This window comes from Heteronotia binoei, chromosome 4 (assembly GCF_032191835.1).
Source record: "Heteronotia binoei isolate CCM8104 ecotype False Entrance Well chromosome 4, APGP_CSIRO_Hbin_v1, whole genome shotgun sequence".
Classification (NCBI taxonomy): Eukaryota; Metazoa; Chordata; class Lepidosauria; order Squamata; family Gekkonidae; genus Heteronotia; species Heteronotia binoei.
The window spans coordinates 169,974,908-169,999,361 of record NC_083226.1 but is presented as its reverse complement, the minus strand read 5'-3'; the positions used below and the strand labels follow the sequence as shown (position 1 = coordinate 169,999,361).

The following is a 24,454-nucleotide window of genomic DNA, read 5'->3' as shown; positions in this document are numbered from 1 at the left end:
TGCCTTGTCCATGAGCGATCGGGACAAGGATGATGGAAATTAACATATGAAGCTGCCTTATACTGAATCAGACCCTTGGTCCATCAAAGTCAGTATTGTCTTCTCAGACTGGCAGCGGCTCTCCAGGGTCTCAAGCTGAGGTTTTTAACACCTATTTACCTGGACCCTTTTTAGTTGGGGATGCCGGGGATTGAACCTGGGACCTTCTGCTTCCCAAGCAGATGCTCTACCACTGAGCCACCGTCCCTCCCCTTGAACAGCTGAGGTTTATCACACCTATTTACCTGGACCCTTTTTAGTTGGGGATGCCAGGGATTGAACCTGGGACCTTCTGCTTCCCAAGCAGATGCTCTACCACTGAGCCACCGTCCCTCCCCTTGAACAGCTGAGGTTTATCACACCTATTTACCTGGACCCTTTTTAGTTGGGGATGCCGGAGATTGAACCTGGGACCTTCTGCTTCCCAAGCAGATGCTCTACCACTGAGCCACCGTCCCTCCCCTTGAACAGCTGAGGTTTATCACACCTATTTACCTGGACCCTTTTTAGTTGGGGATGCCGGGGATTGAACCTGGGACCTTCTGCTTCCTAAGCAGATGCTCTACCACTGAGCCACCATCCCTCCCCCCAAGGTAATGAACTCTTACCTTGGCTTCCCTGGGACGTTATCAGTGGGAAAGGTCCGTGAGGGTTTAAGGAAGTCTGGATATAGTGAGAGGTGCTCCTCTCAGAGCATTCCATATAAAATTACGTACGCGCAAGTAAATTTTAAAACATTGTCTGAATGTCAGACTGCTTTCACGACGTTTCTACGGCAGACTTTTTTTTTTACGGGGTGGTTTGCCATTGCCTTCCCCAGTCATCTACATTTCCCCCCCAGCAAGCTAGGTACTCATTTTACCGACCTCGGAAGGACGGAAGGCTGAGTCAACCTCGAGCCGGCTACCTGAACCAGCTTCCGCTGGGATGGAACTCAGCTCATGAGCAGAGGGCTCCGACTGCTGTTCTATGCATTTGATGGATTTACAAACAACACAAGGACCGTACATGTTTTGGCCCCTAGGTGCCTTCCTCGGTGGTTATTATGCAACTTTTGATAGTGTTTCACATCCAGATCACGTGAAGTGATGGAATCGTTTCACTCTGCTCTGGTAAGACCTCTCCTGGAATATGATGTTCAGTTTTGGGCACCACATTTTAAGAAGGATATAGACAAGCTGGAATGGCTCCAGAGCAGGGCGACGAAGATGGTGAGGGGTCTGGAGACCAAGTTCTATAAAGAAAGGTTGAAGGAGCTGGGCATGTTTAGCCTGGAGAGGAGGCGACTGAGAGGTGATAAGATCACCATCTTCACATTGTTGAAGGGCTGTCCTATAGAGGATGGTGCTGAATTGTTTTCTTTGGCCCCAGAAGGTAGGACCAGAACCACTGGGTTGAAATTAAATCAAAAGAATTTCTGGCTGAACATTAGGAAGATCTTCCTGACCATTAGAGCGGTTCCTCAGTGGAACAGGCTTCCTCAGGAGGTGGTGGGCTCTCCTTCCTTGGAGGTTTTTAAACAGAGGCTAGATGGCCATCTGACAGCAATGCAATCCTGTGAATTTAGGGGGAGGTATTTGTGAGTTTCCTGCATTGTGCAGGGGGTTGGACTAGAGGACCCTGGAGGTCCCTCTTATCTGGGAGAACCAGGTTTGATTCCCCACTCCTCCACTATGATTCTACGATTTGATATTCCGCACCAAAGAACCATAAGGTGAATATTCTGATGTGTGGGGGAAGTCTTCAGGACTATCCAGACATGACTTATTTTTAGTAACCACACCACACATCATATAAGAAGCAACACCTGGCTCTCTATAATTATATTCCTGGATGTGAGTGTGTGTACATTGTATATAAAAGAAGAAGAAGAATTGCAGTTTTATACTCCACCCTTCTCTCTGAATCAGAGACTCAGAGCGGCTTACAATCTCCTGTCTTCTCCCCCTACAACAGACACCCTGTGAGGTGGGTGGGGCTGGGAGAGCTCTCCCAAAAGCTGCCCTTTCAAGAATAACCTCTACGAGAGCTATGGCTGACCCAAGGCCATTCCAGCAGCTGCAAGTGGAGGACTGGGGAATCAAACCCGGGTCTCCCAGATAAGAGTCCACGCACTTAATCGCTACACCAAACTGGCTCTCATATATTGACCACTGAGGAAGGCCTCTAGGGACCGAAACGCATACGGTCCTTATGTTGTTTGTAAATCCATCAAATGTATATAGCTTCGCATGGTTTACAAATTTTATGCTGTCTGACATTCAGACAATGCTTTAAAATTCATTTGTGTGCGTGTAATTTTAATATTAAACGTTTTACATTTTATGAGTGGTGTATAGGTGGCTTGACCCTCTATTCCACTGTTCAGAATTTGGGTTGAGGGTTTTTTTATTCCCCTTCCCCCTTTTTTTGTTCTTTGCCCCAAATCCTCACGCCTGTGCCCCCAAATAATTTCCGTGCGACCTGCGAGCTCAGTTGAATACAGAATCGCAGCCCAGGCTGGCTTCCTTGTTTTTGAACTTTCTGGAGGAAGTCTTTTCCAAGGAAGAACATAATAAAAATAATCCTGGATATATTAATAGAAGCGTGTTTCCTCCCAAGGCCTCAATTTTAGGCTGAGCTGTTGGGTTGCCTGTGTCGTTTCACTGCTTTCAATGTCGGGAAACGCGTCTCACTCGACCTTGCAGTTCCATGCAGTGGTCCCGCTAGTCTAATTCATTTAGTATGTGAATACTAGAATGGCAGAGTTTTCACTGGGGAGCGCTCCCTATTTTGCAGGCAAGCGTATTGCTGGAGAAAGGCATGTGAAAATGCTGTGTAAAAAACGGGATTTGCTTTCCCTGCGGTAACTTCTGCACAGGGCAGTACATAAATTAAACCGATTGCTGTGGTGTTCTGATGCTAATAGCCTATAGGAGACAATACCGGAAGAGCTTCATTAACTGCTTTCTCCTGTTCTCTAGTGTATTATTGAGGAATCCGGGGAGCACATCATTGCCGGGGCTGGCGAGCTGCATCTAGAAATCTGCCTCAAAGATTTGGAAGAGGACCACGCCTGTATCCCCATCAAGGTGCGGAAACAGAACCCTTTGGGTGGGCAGGTGGGAGGATGCATGCAACTCCAGATGTTGTCTTAACAGTGGGTCTAAAATGAGAACTTAAAAGACATTTGTTCCTTGGGAGGACAGCTATGGCAAACCTGGGCAGTATAGTAAAAAGTAGAAACATCACCCTGCCAACAAAAGTCCATACAGTCAAAACTGTGGTATTCCCAGTAGTAATGTATGGCTGTGAGAGCTGGACCATAAGGAAAGCCGAGCGCAGAAGAATAGATGCTTTTGAGCTGTGGTGCTGGAGAAGACTCTTGAGAGTCCCTTGGACTGCAAGAAGATCCCATCAGTCAGTCCTAAGGGAAATCAACCCTGACTGTTCCCTGGAAGGTCAGATGCTGAAGTTGTTCCCTGGAAGGTCAGATGCTGAAGTTCAAATACTTTGACCGCCAAATGAGAAGGGAGCACTCCCTGGAGAAGATCCTGATGCTGGGAAAGACAGAAGGCAAAAGAAGAAGGAGACGGCAAAAGATGAGATGGCTGGTCAGTGTTACTGATATAACAAACATGAATTTGAGCAGACTTTGGAGGATGGTGGAAGGCCTGCTGTGACTTTGTGCATGGGTTGCAAAGAGTTGGACTCGACTGTGCGACTGAACAACAACAACAAAATGAGAACTGAATGACTGGGTCTGTTCCCGTGCCAAATGAGTAATCCCAAGGGTCAAATCATGAAAAAATGGAGTATCTTTGTACAAGCTTTGAACTGTGACTTCTGTTCTTGAAGCTTGGATTAAGGTTGAATTTAGTTTTTATTGGGGGGTTATTTGGTAAGGGTAGGAGAAGTGAGAGGAAAGAAGGTTCAGCGTTGGGAGGAGAAGGCCTGCGTGTTTCATCAAGCTGTTGCTGCATAAGATGCTCATCAAAGTGAAATGGAAGCCTTCCTTCTCAGATTCCCATCAGTGAAGACATAACAAGAACCCTGCTGGATCAGGCCAGTGGTCCATCTCCTTCAGCATCCTGTTTCACACAGTGGCCAACCAGTTCCTCTGGAAAGCCAACAACACAGCGTGGAGGTTGAGGCCTTCAAAGAACATAAGAGAGGCCTTCTGGATCAGGCCAGTGGTCCATCTCCTTCAGCATCCTGTTTCCACACAGTGGCCAGCCAGTTGACCATAACCAGTTGACCTAGAGAGTCAACAAACAGGGCACGGAGGCCAAGGCTTTTTGCTGCCTCATAGCACCAGTATTTTAGAGATTTGGTGTCTCTGAATGTAGCGGTTCCCTTTGTCATTCTAACATAACATAAGAGAAGCCATGTTGGATCAGGCCAATGGCCCATCCAGTCCAACACTCTGTGTCACATAAGAACATAAGAGAAGCCCTGTTGGATCAGGCTAGTGGTCCCTCCAGTCAATACTCTGTGTCACATAAGAACATAAGAGAAGCCCTGTTGGATTCAGGCCAATGGCCCATCCATTCCAACACTCTGTCACACAGTGGCCAATATATATATATATACACACACACTGTGGCTAATAGTCACTGATGGACCTCTGCTCCATATTTTTATCTAACCCCCTCTTGAAAATGTCTATGCTTGCAGCTGCCACCACCTCCTATGGCAGGGAATTCAACATGTTGATCACCCTTTGGGGGAAGAAGGACTTCCTTTTATCCATTTATTCCTTTTATTCTGGGCATAAGCTTTCATGTGCATGCACACTTCTTCAGATACACTTTTTTAGTATGTACACATGCAAGCTTACACTCAAAACTTTTTGGTCTTAAGTTGCCACTGGACTCAAACTTTGTTCTGCTGATTCGTAACAGCCGCACCTCAAAAAAGTGGCAACACGGTATATGACAGCAGAAATCAACTGTGTACAAAACACACAATAAAAACATATATATATATATATATATATACACACACACACACACACACATATATATATATATATATGGCCCATCCAGTCCAACACAAGATGGAATTTGGATACCACACAAGATGGAATAAGAAGTGTGAAGGACTGAGTATCCTCTGGGCATTTGAAGTTTTGTGGATTCTTTTCTTTTGTGAGATATTTTTGTATACTGTGTATTTGGTATTGTTGGATAACAGACAGACAAACAAGAGACTTTTATATATATTATGTGTGTTTTGTACACAGTTGTTGTTCTTCTGCCGATTCATATCAGTCAGCTTCGGCAAAACCCACATCTTGTTGGCTTGTGCCTCATCTTACACCATATTTGTGCATTTCATTTGGTGTAGTGGTTAAGTGCGTGGACTCTTATCTGGGAGAGAACCGGGGTTTGATTCCCCACTCCTCCACTGCACCTGCTGGAGTGGCTTGGGTCAGCTGTTGCTCTTATCTGGGAGAACCAGGTTTGATTCCCCACTCCTCCACTTGCACCTGCTGGAGTGGCCTTGGGTCAGCTGTTGCTCTTATCTGGGAGAACCGGTTTGATTCCTCACTCCTCCACTTGCACCTGCTGGAGTGGCCTTGGTGCGGAATATCAAATCGCAGAATCATAGCGAGGAGTGGGGAATCAAACCCGGTTCTCCCAGATAAGAGGGACAAAACATAAATAGCTTTATGTATCTGTTAGTGAGTGGGAAAACAATCATAGAAGCAGAATCTTAGAAGGGCAGCTGCTGTGAGAGCTCTCTCAGCCCCACATACCTCACAGGGTGTTTGTTGTGGGGGAAGGTAGAGGAGATGGTGACCGCTCTGAGATTCAGAGTACAGGCGGGAGTGGCCTTGGGTCAGCGGGATATAAATCCAGTTTCTTTTTCTTCATATAGCTCATGCTTGGAAGATGCCATTGGCAAAATAACACTCTGGGAAACAAATCCCAATTAAGTGGCTTCTAACTTGCTAGATTTTTTGTTACTCATACAAATAGCTGAGTTGGGGTGCTGATCTCACGCATGCTTATGTTGCAGGTTAAACTGGGCAGCAAAATCTGTGGTGCAGAAAAAAATGCCTCAAATGATCTCTCTATATATATTTATATAGGGTAGTGTATCCTGTGCCCCACAGGACCCCAGTCAAGGGCCTGCTTTGGGTAGAAGGATGTGTCTGTGTATAGGGAGAAGACTGGGGTTCAGAGGAGCTGGTTGACCACTGTGTGAGGCAGGATGCTAGACTAGTCAAGTCAAGTTAGCCTTTATTGGCATAAAAGGTTGCTAGACTAGGTGGACCACTGGTCTGATCCAGCAGGGCTCTCATATCCTTATGGAGGCCTCGGTCTACCTGCCTTGTTGCTGGTCCTCCAGAGGAACTAGTTGGCCACTGTGTGAGACAGGATGCTAGACTAGATGGACCACTGGTCTTATCTAGCAGGGCTCTTCTGACGTTCTTATGGAGGCCTCGGTCTCTCTGCTTTGTTGCTGGTCCTCCAGAGGAACTGGTTGGCCACTGTGTGAGACAGGATGCTAGACTTGATGGACCACTAGTCTGATCCAGCAGGGCTCTTCTGATGTTCTTATGGAGGCCTCGGTCTCTCTGCCCTATTGTTGGCCCTCCCGAGGAACTGGTTGGCCACTGTGTGAGACAGGAGGCTGAACTAGATGGACCACTGGTCTGATCCAGCGGGGCTCTCCTTATGTCCTCATGGAGGTCTCGGTCTCTCTGCCCTGTTGCTGGCCTTCCAGAGGAACTGGTTGGCCACTGTGTGAGACAGGAGGCTTGACTAGGTGGACCATTGGTCTGATCCAGCAGGGCTCTTCTGATGTTCTTATGGAGGTCTCGGTCTCTCTGTCCTGTTGCTGGCCTTCCAAAGGAACTGGTTGGCCACTGTGTGAGACAGGATGCTGGACTAGATGGACCACTGGTCTGATCCAGCAGGGCTCTTCTGATGTTCTTATGGAGGCCTCAGCCTCTCTGCCCTGTTGTTGGCCCTCCAGAGGAACTGGTTGGCCTCTGTGTGAGACAGGAGGCTTGACTAGGTGGACCATTGGTCTGATCCAGCAGGGTTCTTTCTTCCTTTCTTCCTTTCTTCCTTCCTTCCTTTCTTCCTTCCCTTCCCTTCCCTTCCCTTCCTTCCCTTCCCTTCCCTTCCCTTCCTTTCCTTTCCTTTCCTTTCCTTTCCTTTCCTTTCCTTTCCTTTCCTTTCCTTTCCTTTCCTTTCCTTTCCTTTCCTTTCCTTTCCTTTCCTTTCCTTTCCTTTCCTTTCCTTTCCTTTCCTTTTCCTTTCCTTTCTTTCCTTTCCTTTCCTTTCCTTTCCTTTCCTTTCCTTTCCTTTCCTTCTTTTTTATTATATTGATATCCCCACCCTCCCCAATGGGCTTTCCCCCCCTTCCAAAATCCTCTCTGAATAGGGTAGAAAAAGTAGATAGTTAAACCTGGTGGCAAAGGTTGATTTTAGGAGACGGTGAATACACAGGAAGGGAATGTTTATCTGATGGCTCTTTTGTCACGTTGCAGAAATCAGACCCGGTCGTATCTTACCGAGAGACGGTGTGCGAAGAGTCGAGCCAGATGTGCTTGTCCAAGTCTCCCAACAAACATAACCGGCTCTACATGAAAGCCCCGCCCATTCCCTGATGGGTTGGCAGAGGATATCGACAAAGGAGATGTCAGCGCCCGCCAAGAGCTGAAGCAGCGAGCCCGGTACCTAGCGGAGAAGTATGAGTGGGATGTGTCTGAAGCCCGGAAGATCTGGTGCTTTGGCCCAGATGGGACAGGCCCCAATATTTTGGTCGACATCACAAAAGGCGTCCAGTACCTCAATGAAATCAAAGACAGCGTGGTGGCTGGATTTCAGTGGGCAACCAAAGAGGTCAGTCTGACACTGCTATGTAAATATTTTGTGAATCTCCAGACTATCCACACAGAACAAACGTCAGAGGTTTGGGAGCTGCAAGACACGAACGTCACACGTTGGAGAGCAGGAAGGAAGCGAGCAATTAAACAAATAGGTGGGGAAGGGAGCAACTTTAAATGCATTCTCCAGGCTGCCGGCCAATGGGGCAGTAGGGGCTTCAAGAGCCACACCGTATGTGTGAAAGAGCCACGTATGGCTCCCAAGCCACAGTTTGGCCACCCCTGATCCAGACTATTGCTGCCTCCATTATTTTCCTCTTTGCCTATTCTGAAAGCTACATGCTCTCTGTCCTTGGGGTGAGACTGAGGGTGGGCTGTAGGGACTGACAGCATGGGATCGGTGGGCTATGAGATGAGTGTTGGGCAAGACTTCTGCCAGTTAAGCAGGGTTTGATTGCTGTGACCCAGCACGGCAGCTTTGTGCGTTCCCTGGGTTGGCCCTTTTTTCCATTCGACTGGCTGTTCATGAACAGCTGGGAACATGGAGATGTGACATAAGAGAAGCCATGTTGGATCAGGCCAATGGTCCATCCAGTCCAACACTCTGTGTCACACAATGGCCAAAAAACACAAGTGCCATTAGGAGGCCCACCAGTGGGGCTAGAATCCCTCCCACTGTGCCCCCCAAGCACCAAGAGTACAGAGCATCATTGCCCCAGACATAAGAACCTAAGAGAAGCCCTGTTGGATCAGGCTAATGGCCCATCCAGTCCAACACTCTGTGTCACATAAGAGAAGCCATGTTGGATCAGGCCAATGGCGCATCCAGTCCAACACTCTGTGTCACATAAGAGAAGCCCTGTTGGATCAGGCCAATGGCCCATCCAGTCCAACACTCTGTGTCACATAAGAACATAAGAGAAGCCATGTTGGATCAGGCCAGTGGCCCATCCAGTCCAACACTCTGTCACATAAGAGAAGCCATGTTGGATCAGGCCAGTGGCCCATCCAGTCCAACACTCTGTGTCATATAAGAACATAAGAGAAGCCATGTTAGATCAGGCCAATGGCCCATCCAGTCCAACACTCTGTGTCACATAAGAACATAAGAAAAGCCCTGTTGGATCAGGCCAATGGCCCATCCAGTCCAACACTCTGTGTCACATAAGAGAAGCCATGTTGGATCAGGCCAATGGCGCATCCAGTCCAACACTCTGTGTCACATAAGAACATAAGAGAAGCCATGTTGGATCAGGCCAGTGGCCCATCCAGTCCAACACTCTGTCACATAAGAGAAGCCATGTTGGATCAGGCCAATGGCCCATCCAGTCCAACACTCTGTGTCATATAAGAACATAAGAGAAGCCATGTTAGATCAGGCCAATGGCCCATCCAGTCCAACACTCTGTGTCACATAAGAACATAAGAAAAGCCCTGTTGGATCAGGCCAATGGCCCATCCAGTCCAACACTCTGTGTCACATAAGAACATAAGAGAAGCCATGTTGGATCAGGCCAAGGGCCCATCCAGTCCAACACTCTGTGTCACATAAGAACATAAGAAAAGCCCTGTTGGATCAGGCCAATGGCCCATCCAGTCCAACACTCTGTGTCACATAAGAGAAGCCATGTTGGATCAGGCCAATGGCCCATCCAGTCCAACACTCTGTGTCACATAAGAGAAGCCCTGTTGGATCAGGCCAATGGCCCATCCAGTCCAACACTCTGTGTCACATAAGAGAAGCCATGTTGGATCAGGCCAATGGCCCATCCAGTCCAACACTCTGTGTCACATAAGAGAAGCCATGTTGGATCAGGCCAATGGCCCATCCAGTCCAACACTCTGTGTCACGCAGTGGCCAAAAAACCCAGGTGCCATCAGGAGGTCCATCATTGGGGCCAGGACACTAAAAGTCCTCATAGTGTTGAGGGCTAGATGACCCTATAGGTCCCTTCCAACTCTATGATTTTATGTCCCCCCCCCCCCCCACCCAAGCACCAAGAATACAGAGCATCACTTGCCCCAGAGAGTTCCATTTGTACCTTGTGGCTAACAGCCACTCAAGGACCTCTGCTCTAAAGAACCTAAGAGAAGCCATGTTAGATCAGGCCAATGGCCCATCCCGTCCAACACTCTGTCACACAGTGGCCAAAAAGACCAGGTGCCATCAGGAGGTACATCAGTGGGGCCAGGACACAAGAAGTCCTCACACTGCTGCCCCTCCCAAGTACCAAGACTACAGAGCATCACTTGCCCCAGACACAGAGTTCCATCTATACTCTGTGGCTGATAGCCACCGATGGACCTCTGCTCCATGTTTATCCAATCCCCTCTTGAAGTTGGCTATGCTTGCAGCCGCCGCCACCTCCTGTGGTGACCTGATATTGCAGCAGTTATATTTCAAGGGGTTGGTTTTGACCTTTGAAGCCCGACTTGCCTTCAGACTAGGGTGTATCCAAAGAACTGTTTTTCCTGCCATAAATTTCTGCCTTGGGAATTCAGATCACCGGGAGTGGGGTCTGTTAAAGAAGTCCAATCTGGTGGGTGGTGTGAGGCAGGGCCTTTTCAGTGACAGCCCCACATAATCAGGGGGGTGTACCTGGCTCCCTTACTTTCAGTCTACAGGACGCAATTGAAGACAATGTTATTTAGGACTGCATTGGGCTGATTTATTTTTTATTTTATTGGCAGGCCGTAAGTGCAATTTTAAATTGTTTTATTTACATTGTAAACGATCTTGAGTTCCTTCAAGGTAGAAAAGCAACTCATAAATGTTTTAGGTAATAAAAATAAGTACCGTTCATTTCTGCATTCAAAGTCCTCATTTGGCTTATTGCGAATACTTGTCCTTAGTTTTCTGCAAGCTTCCTAATGCCATAACACAGGGGTGGCCAACGGTAGCTCTCCAGATGGTTTTTGCCTACAACTCCCATCAGCCCCAGCCATTGGCTGGGGATCCCTTGAATTCTATGATTAATTAAATCAGAAGAGTTTCCGGCTCAACATTAGGAAGAACTTCCTGACCGTTAAAGCAGTTCCTCAGTGGAACAGGCTTCCTCAGGAGGTGGTGGGCTCTCCTTCCTTGGAGGTTTTTAAACAGAGGCTAGACGGCCATCTGACAGCAATGAAGATCCTGTGGATTTAGGGGGAGGTGTTTGTGAGTTTCCTGCATTGTGCAGGGGGGTGGACTTGATGACCCTGGAGATCCCTTCCAATTCTATGATTAATTAAATCGGAAGAGTTTCCAGCTCAACATTAGGAAGAACTTCCTGACCGTTAGAGCAGTTCCTCAGTGGAACAGGCTTCCTCGGGAGGTGGTGGGCTCTCCTTCCTTGGAGGTTTTCAAACAGAGGCTAGATGGCCATCTGACAGCAATGAAGGTCCTGTGAATTTAGGGGGAGGTGTTTGTGAGTTTCCTGCATTGTGCAGGGGGTTGGACTAGGTGACCCTGGAGGTCCCTTCCAACTCTTAAGATTCTGCTTCTACGATTGTTTTCCCACTCCACGAACAGCTACATAAAGCTATTTATGTTTTGTGTCACCTGAAGTAACCGTGATTCCCCGAAAATAAGACACTGTCTTATATGTGTTTTTTCTCAAGAAGACACACCATGGCTTATTTTCAGGGGATGTCTTATTTTTTATTAAGTATGATGCAACAATCTACATTTATTCAAATACAGTTAAGTCATCTTCTGGAACACTGTCCTAACTCTCCAGACCCGGAATTCCATTTCAGTCTTCCTTAGCACTCCGCGCCGAAACGCACGGCGTGGCTATGCAGATACGCTGCATAGCCACGCCCATCACTAGGTCTTATTATCGGGGTAGGGCTTATATTTAACAAATGCATAGAAATCCTGCCAGGGCTTATTTTTGGGGGGAGGTCTTATTTTCAGGGAAACAGGGTACCAGCTTAGACAATCTTATGGCATTGGTTATCTCAAGCTGTCTTTTGTCTCTCAGGGCGTTCTTTGCGAGGAAAACATGCGGGGGGTTCGTTTCGACATCCACGACGTTACCCTCCACGCCGACGCCATCCATCGTGGCGGGGGACAGATCATCCCCACGGCAAGGAGGGTCTTGTACGCCTCTGCCCTGACTGCTCAGCCCCGACTAATGGAACCCATCTATCTGGTAGAGATTCAGGTATGTAACGGGGGCGGGGTGAGAAGGGTTGCCTTAGCAGTAAACAGGAGACTATAGCTGGCCATGTTTGGGGGATTTAGGGTCAGGCATTCTCAAGGCTTTTTGTGTAGCAGGAGCTCCTTTGCATATTAGGCCACACCCCTCTGATGTAGCCAGTCCTCCAAGAGCTTACAGTAGGCCCTGTATGAAGAGCCCTGTAAGCTCTTGGAGGATTGGCTACATCAGGGTTGTGTGGCCTAATATGCAAAGGAGCTCATGCCAGAATTCCACCCCTGCTCCTTTGCATATTAGGCCACACCCCCTAATGTAGCCAGTCCTCCTGGAGCTTACAGTAGGCCCTGTATGAAGAGCCCTGTAAGCTCTTGGAGGATTGGCTACATCGGGTGTGTGACCTACAGGGGTTTTTTTTGTCCAGGAACTCCTTTGCATATTAGGCCACACCCCTCTGATATAGCCCATCCTCCAAGAGCTTACAGTAGGCCCTGTACGAAAAGCCCTGTAAGCTCTTGGAGCATTGGCTACATCAGAGGGGGGTGGCCTCATATGCAAAGGAGCTCCTGCTACAAAAAAAGCCCTGGGCATTCTGAAAGATTCTTAATTTCCACTACCATCAATCAGGTCCCCTGTAGTTTGAGTGGCAGAGGAACTGAAGTTTCTGGAAATTTCTCGCACCAAGAAGTAGACCGTAGATTTATACCCCGCCCTTCTCTCTGAATCAAGAAACTCAGAGCGGCTTACAATCTCCTATATCTTCTCCCCCCCCCCCACAACAGACACCCTGTGAGGTGGGTGGGGCTGAGAGGGCTCTCACAGCAGCTGCCCTTTCAAGGACAACTCCTGCGAGAGCTATGGCTGACCCAAGGCCATTCCAGCAGGTGTTTCCAGCTCGACATTAGGAAGAACTTCCTGACCGTTAGAGCAGTTCCTAGTGGAAGAGTGGGGAATCAGACCCCGTTCTCCCAGATAAGACTCCGTGCACTTAACCACTACACTAATCTGCCTCTGCGAAGGAGTCAGGATCCTCATTGCCTAGCAAAACCCCTTCTTTCCTTAATATCACTTGAAAATGCTCTCAAGTCACAGCCAGCTCATGGTAGGGTTTTCATGGCAAGAGATGAGCAGAGGTGGCTTGCCGTTGCCTGCCTCTGCGTAGCAACCCTTGCACTTCCTCAGCAGCCTCCCATCCCGGTACTAACCAAGGCCAACCCCACTGAGTGCTTCCAAGATCTGTCGAGATTGAGCTAGTGGGGCCCCCGAGCAGACAGAAATGATCCCAGCTCTTTGCCCTTTTCTTCCTAGTGCCCAGAGCAAGTGGTTGGAGGCATCTACGGCGTCCTGAACCGGAAACGCGGCCACGTCTTTGAAGAGTCCCAAGTCGCCGGGACCCCCATGTTCGTGGTCAAGGCCTTTCTGCCTGTCAACGAATCTTTTGGTAAGAGGTCTTCTGGGGCCTGAAATAAAAGACACGGGGTTCTGCTCTTCTGTTCCGCCGAAGATTTTTAATTTTTTTCGTCTCAGAAACAGTGCTTTGTGATACCTCAGAGTCGGGGGCAGAGGCTCTACAGACTAGTATTTACTTCATCAGATATAGCATGTTTGCAGTCGACGGATAAAGACACCCAATTTTTTTGGGTGGCGGGGGGGGAAGCTGTAAAAAGGAGGGCTGAAAGAGAATGAGGGAGGGACGGTGGCTCAGTGGTAGAGCATCTGCTTGGGAAGCAGAAGGTCCCAGGTTCAATCCCTGGCATCTCCAAAAAAGGGTCCAGGCAAATAGGTGTGAAAAACCTCAGCTTGAGACCCTGGAGAGCAGGGGAGGGATGGTGGCTCAGTGGTAGAGCATCTGCTTGGGAAGCAGAAGGTCCCAGGTTCAATCCCTGGCATCTCCAAAAAAGGGTCCAGGCAAATAGGTGTGAAAAACCTCAGCTGGAGACCCTGGAGAGCCGCTGCCAGTCTGAGAAGACAACACTGACTTTGATGGACCAAGGGTCTGATTCAGTAGAAGGCAGCTTCATATGTTCATATGTATGTTCATATGAAATGTGAGGTGCGCCCTGGTCTTAACAGCTGGGAGAAATGAGGTCTGTGGAAACTGCGGTTATTCCAGCAAGCGCTAACGTGATCTTAATTGTAAGCCACGTTGGGCAGGACTCCAAAGAGGTGGCAGAGAAACATCCCGAATAAATCAAGGGCCTGTTTTGTACCTGTCCTCTTTCTCGCTTAAGCCAGAACTGCTTGGAAACTGTGCTCGAGGCTTCTATCCCTGCGAAAGGCTTCTCTCAGACCCACCCTTCAGCTTGGTTGAGGCAGGAACAGAGATGAAAGAATTCTGACTCTGAGGAAGAAGCTGCTCTCCTTTAGGCTGGTTAAAGTTCCATTTGGAGTAGGAGGAGTTGGAAGAATAGCTCAGCACATCTGGTCCCTTTTTTGTCCCATTCTTTCCACCACCACCCCCTCCCCCATAGAAGTGGGTAAGGATACAGCCTTTCTGCGTGAGCAGATCAGTAAGGCCCCAGCCACCGAGCCATGCTAGCAACGGGGCCATGGAGTGAGGCAGGGGCGCTACACCGCCCCCACCCGCCCAGGACCTGGGTGGACTAAAGAGGCAGCGCGGCCTTGTTCCGAGGCAGGGAGGTAGCCTCAGGGCGAGGCAGAGCAGCCCCCCGCCCCTTCCACCTGCATGGGCCCCTGTCAAGATCCTGGGCCTAGTGAGGCCTGCAGGCCCAGGGAAGCCTGCTTTGGAGTTTCTGGGAAAAGCCTACATCTCCCAGGATCCCCTCTGCCCTTCTGATTGGGTAGCAAGGGTTTTGGAGGGAAACAGGCCCAGAGAGGGGTGGGGCCTGGGAGGAGAATATAAAGGCCAAGGCCAGGAAGTGGGCGTTCTTTCCCTGGAAGGCTTAGCTGGAGGCACGCTGTCAACAGGAAGCAGGGGAAAGGCCCTTACCCAAGGGGGGTAAGTGTTAGTATTAGTTTAGGGACTGTATACATAGACGGGTTAGGGCTTCTGTTTATTTTCCCTTCACCCTTTTACTGTTTTATGCACCTTGTTAATTAATATTGCACCAAAATAAACCTTTTTGTTGTTCACTCTGCCTGGTCCTCACGCCTATTATTTGGCCTAAGCTACAAGAGGCCTGAAGGGCTTGGGAGGGAACTCTGGGCCTTCTCAAGGGGAACCCTTAACCCAGAGGGGTGGCAGCAATTAGTAAGACCCCCCCTGAGTTGTGACAGACCCGATCAGCTGACCAGCGGGGGTCTTTAAATGGGAGAGGGAGGCAGATTGGCCTTCTGCTGTCTCGCCACCTAATGGGGAGGTGGCAGAAACAGCCCCAGTCTCCCCCCCCCCATTTAAAGACCCCCCCATGGGGGCAGGGGTGGGGTGCAGGCAGGGGGCAGCAAAAACCCCAGTGCTCCCTGCCCCCGCAAAACCTGGTCCATGGGAAAATGGTCTTCCACAAAACTGGTCCCTGGTGCAAAAAGGGTTGGGAGCCACTGCAGTACGGGACAGCTACAGTTATGGTGGGTACCCTGTTGATCAAGGGAAGCTTTACTTCATGCACGCATCAAGAAAACAGATGCCAGGAAGCCTGAATCTTTCATGAGACACCGAGCAGTGAATATCTGGGGTTCACACTCACAAAGGAATAATAGGAGACCTACTGTTTTTCCTGTACCGGAAGTAGCTTGGACACATTGAAGCTGCCTTGTACTGAATCAGACTGCTAATCCATCATTGTCAGCATTGCCTACTCAGGCCAGCAGCACCTCTGGTCTCACCCACTGCCAGGATTTTTCAACAGGAAAAGCCAGGGATTGAACCTGGGACTTTCTGCATGCCAAGCAGAGGCTCTTCCACTGAGCCACAGTCCCTCCCCATCAATTACCTTGACGTTTACTAATGTTGAAGTTCAAAGAACACAACTGAACCAAGCTTTCCTTCCTTTAATAGTTAATGCAGGGCTGTAGCCAGGATTCCATGTTTGGTGGGGCCACAGCAGGATTTATTGTTTGGGGGCGGGCTGGGGGCCACCCGGTTTGGGAGCCCTGGGCTCTCGGCACTGTAAGCTGCCTTGAGTTCCACAAGCTAACCCCTCTTTGCCTGGGCAATCACAGCAGCTCTGCCCCCCCCACCCCTTTTTTATGTGCCCCTCTCTCAGAGAGACAAGAGATCTCTTGACCTCCCTCAGAGAGCCAGTTTGGTGTAGTGGTGAAGTGTACGGACTCTTATCTGGGAGAACCGGGTTTGATTCCCCACTCCTCCACTTGCAGTTGCTGGAATGGCCTTGGGTCAGCCATAGCTCTGGCAGAGGTTGTCCTTGAAAGGGCAGCTGCTGGGAGAGCCCTCTCAGCCCCACCCACCTCACAGGGTGTCTGTTGTGGGGGAGGAAGGGAAAGGAGATTGTGAGCCGCTCTGAGACTCTTCGGAGTGGAGGGCGGGATACAAATCCAATATCTTCTTCTTCGCCCCCTTTTGCTCTGCACGCTGTGTTAGGGAAGGGGAGAGAAACAAGCAAAAAGACCAGCAGCTATGCTACTACTTGTTCAGAGTGGCGGTGAGCAAAGGGATTGGGGCCCTCCAATGGAGAGGCCATACAGTTGGAAGGGGGGTTTGAATGGATGGGCCTGGGCCCTCCCAGGCCCCACTGTGGCTACGAGCCTGAGTAGATGACACCTGGGGGAAGGTGTTCACATCTCAAGATGCTTGCCGAAGTCTACCTATGGCATATCCATAGAAATCTATCATATTGCAATGCACTGTTTTAATTTACGATGTTTATTGCACTTGTTTTCGCTGTGAGCTGCCTTGAGCCCTGCTTGCTGGGAAGGGCAGCTTAATTAATAATAATACCCAAGACCAACAGGGAGAAATAGCACAGTGGAGTTATGAGGGGAGGCTAAAGGGTAAGACACCAGTGAACAGAATGGTGTAATAGAAGACCATCGGCTCACCAGTGTACTATTTATAAATAGTAACTTTTCCGGTTGGGATTGCAAAACTGTAGGAGAACCTGGAAATCTAACGAATACGTAACCCGGGTTGGTCTTCTATGAATGTATTGTAAAAACTGAGTTCCAGTGATAAATAAGCTTCCAAAACGTAGAAAGACAGATGAAACGTCTTGATATCTAGAACCAGACGTCTTTGGAAGGACTGCCTTTAACCCTATGAACTAAATACTGGAACATGAATATTCCGTTATGATTGAAAAGTTTTGTTGAACCGTTTTGTGGGAATATCCTTTTGAAGCATGCCCTTGTTCATTTAAAGTTTTGTGTGCAAGCCTGGTCAGAACACCACTGACCTTTCACATTACACTGTTTTGTCATTTAAAATTTATGGTGTCTCTTAGCTGATGTGATTAAGTGACAGCGTTGGTTTATAGTGGAAGGTGGGGGAGGAGATACAGTCTAGCTCTTTACGTTTGGGCTTATGGAACTCTATTCACCCGGCAAACAGCTTTGAGACGGAACAGCCCCTCACTACTCCTTTCCTTCCACCTAGGTTTCACAGCCGATTTGAGATCCAATACAGGGGGCCAGGCCTTCCCCCAGTGTGTCTTCGATCACTGGCAGATCTTGCCCGGAGATCCTTACGACGCCAATTCCCGCCCCTTTCAAGTGGTGGCGGAAACACGCAAGCGCAAAGGCCTGAAGGAGGGCATCCCACCTCTAGACAACTTCTTGGACAAACTGTAACTGCGGCTGCCTCCGGGCCAAGGCTGTCTCCTTCGGTATCCAGAGTCATCGTGGAACTGGATCGCTTCACAAAGCCAGGAGGGAGGAGGAAACTGAAAACACCAAGTTGAGCAAAAACCACAAGCCAGCCAGCAACATCTAGCAATTATGTCATGTTCGTCTAATGAGAAATAAAAAGTATGTGTTAAACTACTCAAGCGGTGAGTGCTTGTTTCTGCTCCAAGCGTTGGGATTAACTCAGGGGTGTCAAACTCATTTGTTATGAGGGCCGAATCTGACATAAACGAGACCTTGTCGAGCCGGGCCACGTGTGTACCTTTCTAAGATCAGGTTAAAAAAAATCTTCACACGATTGAAACATTACTCGTTGGTCTTAAAGGTGCTTTCTTTGTATCTCTCCCATGGGATCCAGGGAACTGGGCAAAGGAAGCTCTGGCTCTTTCCTTCCTTTCCCAGGGGCCCAGGACGGGGAGGAGCCTCAGCCAGTAGAAGGAAGAGAGGCTTGGCTCAGTAGAAGAAGAAGATATTGGATTTATATCCCGCCCTCCACTCTGAAGAGTCTCAGAACGGCTCACAATCTCTTTTCCCTTCCTCCCCCACAACAGACACCCTGTGAGGTAGATGAAGATATTGGATTTATATCCCGCCCTCCACTCCAAAGAGTCTCAGAGCGGCTCACAATCTCCTTTCCCTTCCTCCCCCACAACAGACACCCTGTGAGGCAGATGAAGATATTGGATTTATATCCCGCCCTCCACTCCGAAGAGCGTCAGAGCGGCTCACAATCTCCTTTCCCTTCCTCCCCTACAACAGACACCCTGTGAGGTAGATGAAGATATTGGATTTATATCCCGCCCTCCACTCCGAAGAGTCTCAGAGCGGCTCACAATCTCCTTTATCTCCCTCCCGCACAACAGACACCCTGTGAGGTAGGTGGGGCTGAGAGTACTCTCACAGCAGCTGCCCTTTCAAGGACAACTTCTGCCAGAGCTATGGCTGACCCAAGGCCATTCCAGCAGGTGCAAGTGGAGGAGTGGGGAATCAAACCCGGTTCTCCCAGATAAGAGTCCGCACACTTAACCACTACACCAAACTGACTCTCCGTGCCATTGAGCCTGGCAAAGCAACCTCTGTCTCCCCCCCCCCTCCTCCTCCTCGAGGAGCCTCGGCCAACAGAGAAAACAGGTTTTGCTCTGTAGTTCGTGTGAGACTGAGCAAGCCTTGCAGAGCAAGCACATGACCAGCAAGCCTTGCAGAAGGAAGCCCGTGACCAGTTGCTCAGGGGCCTGATTTGGCTGCTGGGCCACATGTTTGACACCCCTGGCTTAACAGATATTTCTAGATGGGAGAGGTGCAGAGGATTAATACCGATGTCGTGCTACCTACAAATTTCAGTGCCTTGCCAATGTCACTGGCATAGAACCCGTTAACCTGATCTTGGAAGCTAAGCAATGTCAGCCCTAGTTCCTTATTTGGATGGGAGACCGCCAAGGAATACCAGGGTCACTGCGCTAGGCGAGCGATGGCAAACCACCTCTGTTCATCTCTTGCCTTGAAAACCCCAGGAAGTCACCATGAAGTGGGCTGCAATTTGAAAACACTTCCCCCATCCCAAGGCTGGGAATGAGGAGCACTTTTGGCTGACGTAAGGTGCTGCTTGCCGGAAGATGCACAGGGGTAGTAGTCGTCATGGCAACTAGCACCTTGCCTGCCCCCGTGGAGCACCCCGTTTTCTCCTGTGAGATGATCAGAACTCCACTGAAACCAGCAGACCGTAGAGGTTTTGGTCTCAATTGGGAAGGTAGCTTTAGTATGATGATAAGAGTTGGAAGGAACTTCCAGGGTCATCTAGCCTAACCCCCCGCTCAATGTAGAAATTCATAAATACCTCCCCCTAAATTTACAGGATCTTCATTGCTGTCAGGTGGTCATCCAACCTGTTTAAAAACCTCCAAGGAAGGAGAGCCCACCACCTCCCGAGGGAGTCTGTTCCACTGAGGAACCGCTCTTAACGGTCAGGAAGTTCTTCCTAATGCTGAGCTGGAAACTCTTGATTTAACTTCAACCCACTGGTTCTGGTCCTACCTTCTGGGGTCACAGAAAACAATTCCACACCATCCTCTATATCAAGTGGCCAACGGTAGCTCTCCAGATGTTTTTTGTCTACAACTTCCATCAGCCCCAGCCAGCATGGCCAATGGCTAGGGCTGATGGGAGTTGTAGGCAAAAAAACATCTGGAGAACTACTGTTGACCACCCCTGCTCTATATGACAGCCCTTCAAGGACTTGAAGATGGTGATCCTATCACCTCTCAGCCGTCCCTCTCCAGGCTAAACATGCCCAGCTATAGTACCATACACTATGAACAGGGACCCTCAAACCAGTAACACATTGCACTTACCCATCATGCAGTAGAGACTTGATACTTTGCCCCAGTTAGAGAGCAGTTACATGACTTTTTGACCCAGCAACCACTAGATGGGTGGGAAGATCATGAGTCTGGCTACCCAGACAAAGGTCAGCAGGGACTTTCTCAAATGTGGGGAAACAGAGATGTTCTTACGTCTGTCACCTTGAGACAAGTTATTTCCGGATAATTGTCATGGTAGATTTCGGTAAATGTTTTGCATGTCCCTTGTGCAAGTCTTGTGATTGTGATGACAAAATCTAAGACCAAAATCCTATAAAAATAAAGACTGCTGGCTTGCAAGCTGAGCAATTCTCCCAGGACACGTGTCTTGTGTGGTTGTTTCCTACACCCAGCCCCTTCAACCTTTCTTAACATAAGAACATAAGAGAAGCCATGTTGGATCAGGCTAACGGCCCATCCAGTCCAGCACTGTTATCACAGTGGCCAAAAATTTATATATATACACATACATATATACACACAAACTGTGGCTAATAGCCACTGATGGACCTCTGCTCCATATTTTTATCTAATCCTCTCTTGAAGCTGGCTATGCTTGTAGCCACCACCACCTCCTGTGGCAGTGAATTCCACACTTGACACGTTAATCACCCTTTGGGTGAAGAAGTACCTCCTTTTATCCATTCTAACCCGACTGCTCAGCAATTTCATTGAATGCCCACAAGTTCTTGTATTGTGAAAAAGGGAGGTCTTAGTCTTCAGACCCACCATCTTTGTCTCCCTCCTCTGGACCCGTTCCAGCTTGTCTATATCCTTCTTAAAATGTGGTGCCCAAAACTGAACATAGTCCTCCAGGTGAGGTCTTACCAGAGCAGAGTAAAGCGATACCATCACTTCATGTGATCTGAACACTAGACTTCTGTTGATACAGCCCAAAATCGCATTGGGCTTTTTAGCCACCGCATCACACTGTTGACTCATGTTCAGCGTATGCTCCTAGTAGCTTTATTGGTGATGACTGGGAAGTGAAGCAGCTCAATCCACAGAGGCTTTTCTGCTGGATGCCAGTGCATTATTAAGATGCTGGCCGACCTTCCTTTTACGAGCTGGAACCCTTCTGAGGGTGGCGTTCTTTACTCTGCCTACCGTCAGGGGTGAAATCCAGTACTGGCTTCTAAAACCATCACTTCTCTTTACTGCATTTTGGGGCTGGCTCTTAGATACAGAGAAAGTTTGTTAAGGCCAGGGGTCGTTCTGGAGAATAGGTGGCAGAGCTCATTAGCTTAACTCATTAACATATGCCCCTACCCCCAGCCAAAAGCAACCTGATGCAAGAAAGGAGAGCCCTGGGCGAACGAGGCCTGTTTGGGCTAGCTAGAGATCCTACCAGCCCAAGCAGGCCTCGCTCGCCTGGGGTCTCCTGGGCCACCCCCCCCCCTCGAGTCAAAAGGCCACCTACTGCCGAAAATCAAGTAAGAAGTATAGTATATATGGTGTGGGCTTCTCTGGGGTTAATGAGGGCTGCTGGGGGCGTGGCAAAGCCCCTGGTGGCTGGCTGGCTGCCCACTGTCCTAATCCAAGGATGTTCTGCAGCTGCACCTACTATTCAATGGACAAGGTAGGTGGGGAGGAGGAGGGGGAACCCTCAGAAAGGTTCAGGAGCTGCCCTCCTGTGAGCTCCTGCTGAATCTGAGGCCTGGTCAAGGCCTACTGCTCAACCTTACATTAGCCATAGGGCGAGCAGCAAAGCACTCCAATGTGTGAAGAATATCAGAAACTACCATGGCTTTAATCGGAAGTTCAGACCAGATTAAACAAATACAAAATTAGCCAACACAGAAAGTGGATGAAATGCAAACTCCCTGTGCCTACGAGCTGGAAATTCAGCTTCATTGAAAACAAGGAGATTTGGGGTGGGTGTGGGTAAGAACTGAATGGAGACATGTCTGCCTCCTGCAATTCAGACATCTCTATGTAGAGCCGGTCTGGACCGATATTTGTAATCGCCGCTGAAGCCCTACCCAGCCAAAAAGGAACACTGAATCAAGTGCAAATATTCAACAGGTGGGAGAATGAAGTATTTAATTCTTAACAGGGTAACATCCGAGAAATGAAGGTGGGAGAGGGAGAAGAAACTGAAAAAGTAATTGCTGTAAAAGATGGCATTTGACGATTAGAGGAGCTCTTATCAAAATGCAGGTGGCTCCAATTTTGAGGGGCCCCCAAAAGGAAAAGGAACGTCTGAAATCCCCCCTCTTCCACATTATTACTAAGAAGTTGCAGGGCTCCCTCATGCGGAAAGATATTTGCAGGCTCTCGTGGTCAGCAGGATTCCCTCCTATCTGGAGGTGGATTTCTAGCAGGAGCTCCTTTGCATATTAGGCCACACACCTCGTTGTAGCCAATCCTCCAAGAGCTTACAGTAGGCTCTTTTTTTTGTAAACTCTTGGGAGGACTGGCTACATCAAGGACGTGTGGCCTAATATGCAAAGGAGCTCCTGCTAGAATCCCACCCCAGCTGCTATCAACGGTCAGGAAAATCCACATGCCACAACTTTACGACCGCTAGAGTATGGGGTAGCCTGTATTTCCAGCCCTGCAACTTCTAGTAAAACGTCACGGTAGGATGCTGTGTGCTTTGAACGCCTGTCAACACACCTCAAAAGGTGTGCCTGTTAACCAATGTACCACCAATGTTGCTCATGTTGTGCCTAGCTATGAACGCCCCCCCCCTCCGCCCCCCGGGATAGTGAATTCTAATTTTTAAAAAGCCAATCCGTGTATTTCTTCCGTCGCTGACGGGATTCCCAGCATGGGGAAATGGGTGGTTAAGAACATTCCAAATAAAGGAGCTGCACACCAGCTGCATTGGTATTCTTATTCCCAAGATACTTGGGAACTGTCTGCAGATGGGTAAAAACGGTGTGCGTGGCCTCCTTAAACGCGGCCTCTGCAGAAGGTGAACTACCTGTACACATGCCGCTCAAGGGATCTATTAGCATCTCTAGTGGGAAAAGGATGTTAAAAAAAAAACAAACCCTGGCAATTTGGCAAAGATTATCTATGGATGCGATCAAGTATTTCGTTTTCACAGCTACTCTGACGTAGCTGAGTATAAGCCTTGTTTACCATAGAACTGCCCCCCCCCCCCCCAAAAAAAAGTCCATCACATAATGGAGGCAAAATGTGGCACCAAGTCACATTCACGTCTGACGCACCGGCCCCTCTTGTAGGGCATGGCTTGCAAGAGAAGCGGGAATCCCTCTTCCTTCATCCAAGGAGAACCAATCGCCTGGTCCTGAAGGTGATGGCTGGGTTTGCATTCACATTTGTTTTATGAACATGGATATGGGGTATGGAGCTGACTTTGCATAGCATTCTCTTCCCCCCACAAACTCTCTGCAGGGGGCAAAAATTGTCGTTTTGTTTCAAGCTTTGCTTTCTTCTGTTGCACTGTTACACGAGCAGTTCCTCAGAGCAATAATTCATGCCCGATTTGGAAAATGGGATGGAGATAAAACGTTGGGACAGGATGGCGGGAAGGAAGCTTTCCCCAAACTTCACTTTCCTTCTCCATCAAAGACGCACTCCAGGGAAAGGAGAATTTAAACATCGCAAGTCCTTCCTCTCGTGTGGGTTACACAGGCTCTGGTAAATCCAGAGTAAGTGCTTTGTACTTTACAAAAAAGCTTGGGCGCTTTTGTTTTTTTTACATTATTGCTGTTGGTAACGCATTAAAATCCACATTGGGACCCCGTCCCCCACTAATCCATGCAGCAACTAAACCATGTCAGTTTCTTTATAATGAGCTTGAAGGCCTGACTTGTTCCAAAACAGATTGTGTGCCTCCAAAACGGTCAGGAGGGGGGAGGGAAGGAGGGAGGGAGGGGAGGGAAGAATATCCTTCCAGTCAGTTGTCTTCTTGCACTGGTTTTGTCAATCCACTTGCAGGAGGTAACAAAATCCACAGCCGTCTCTCCTTCAATAAATACGCCACCGTAAGGTCCAAGGGTCCATGCATGCAACAGGAGAGGCGGGCGAGTCTCTCTCTCAGTCCAGGGAGATGATATCGGGCATGCTGGTCCCGCTGCTTGTGATGACGGCCGTCTCGCTCCGGCCCGAGGAGCTAACGCGCGTGCTGCTCTCGTGGTGGCTGGTGGAGGTGATGATGTTGCCGGGGGTGGTGCTTGTGGGCAACGTCGAGGTGAGACTATCCAAAAACATAGGAGGACAGTACTGCTTGAAACAAACAATGGGGGAGATAAGGAAGAGAGACTAGAGGCACAAGGGGGAGAAAAAAGCATCCAAGCTACTAGGCTACGACAAGCTTTTGCTAACACGGGGGGTCCCCTACTTTTCTGGGCGCTTTTAGGATT

The 24,454-nt window shown here is 48.9% G+C and overlaps 2 protein-coding genes across 7 annotated transcripts in view; one reads left to right on the top strand and one right to left on the bottom strand.

The window, feature by feature from the left end:
• The window catches only part of LOC132569789 (elongation factor 2-like), a 49,419-nt gene extending 31,521 nt beyond the window's left edge, over positions 1-17,898 (top strand). The window contains 6 exon segments of the mRNA XM_060236208.1: positions 3,003-3,110; positions 7,526-7,630; positions 7,632-7,880; positions 11,830-12,012; positions 13,312-13,444; positions 17,513-17,898. Coding sequence (XP_060092191.1) covers positions 3,003-3,110; positions 7,526-7,630; positions 7,632-7,880; positions 11,830-12,012; positions 13,312-13,444; positions 17,513-17,706 — 972 coding nt within the window. The 3' untranslated portion in view covers positions 17,707-17,898.
• A 4,245-nt stretch (positions 17,899-22,143) lies between these two features.
• Positions 22,144-24,454, bottom strand: part of PIAS2 (protein inhibitor of activated STAT 2) — a 43,654-nt gene continuing 41,343 nt past the window's right edge. For 3 of the 6 annotated variants that reach the window (XM_060236205.1, XM_060236202.1, XM_060236204.1), the window contains one exon: positions 24,085-24,317. In XM_060236205.1, coding sequence (XP_060092188.1) covers positions 24,129-24,317 — 189 coding nt within the window. In that variant the 3' untranslated portion in view covers positions 24,085-24,128. Of the gene's footprint in view, positions 24,318-24,454 lie in introns of all 6 variants that reach the window. The other 3 variants (XM_060236206.1, XM_060236207.1, XM_060236203.1) reach the window with 3 other exon arrangements.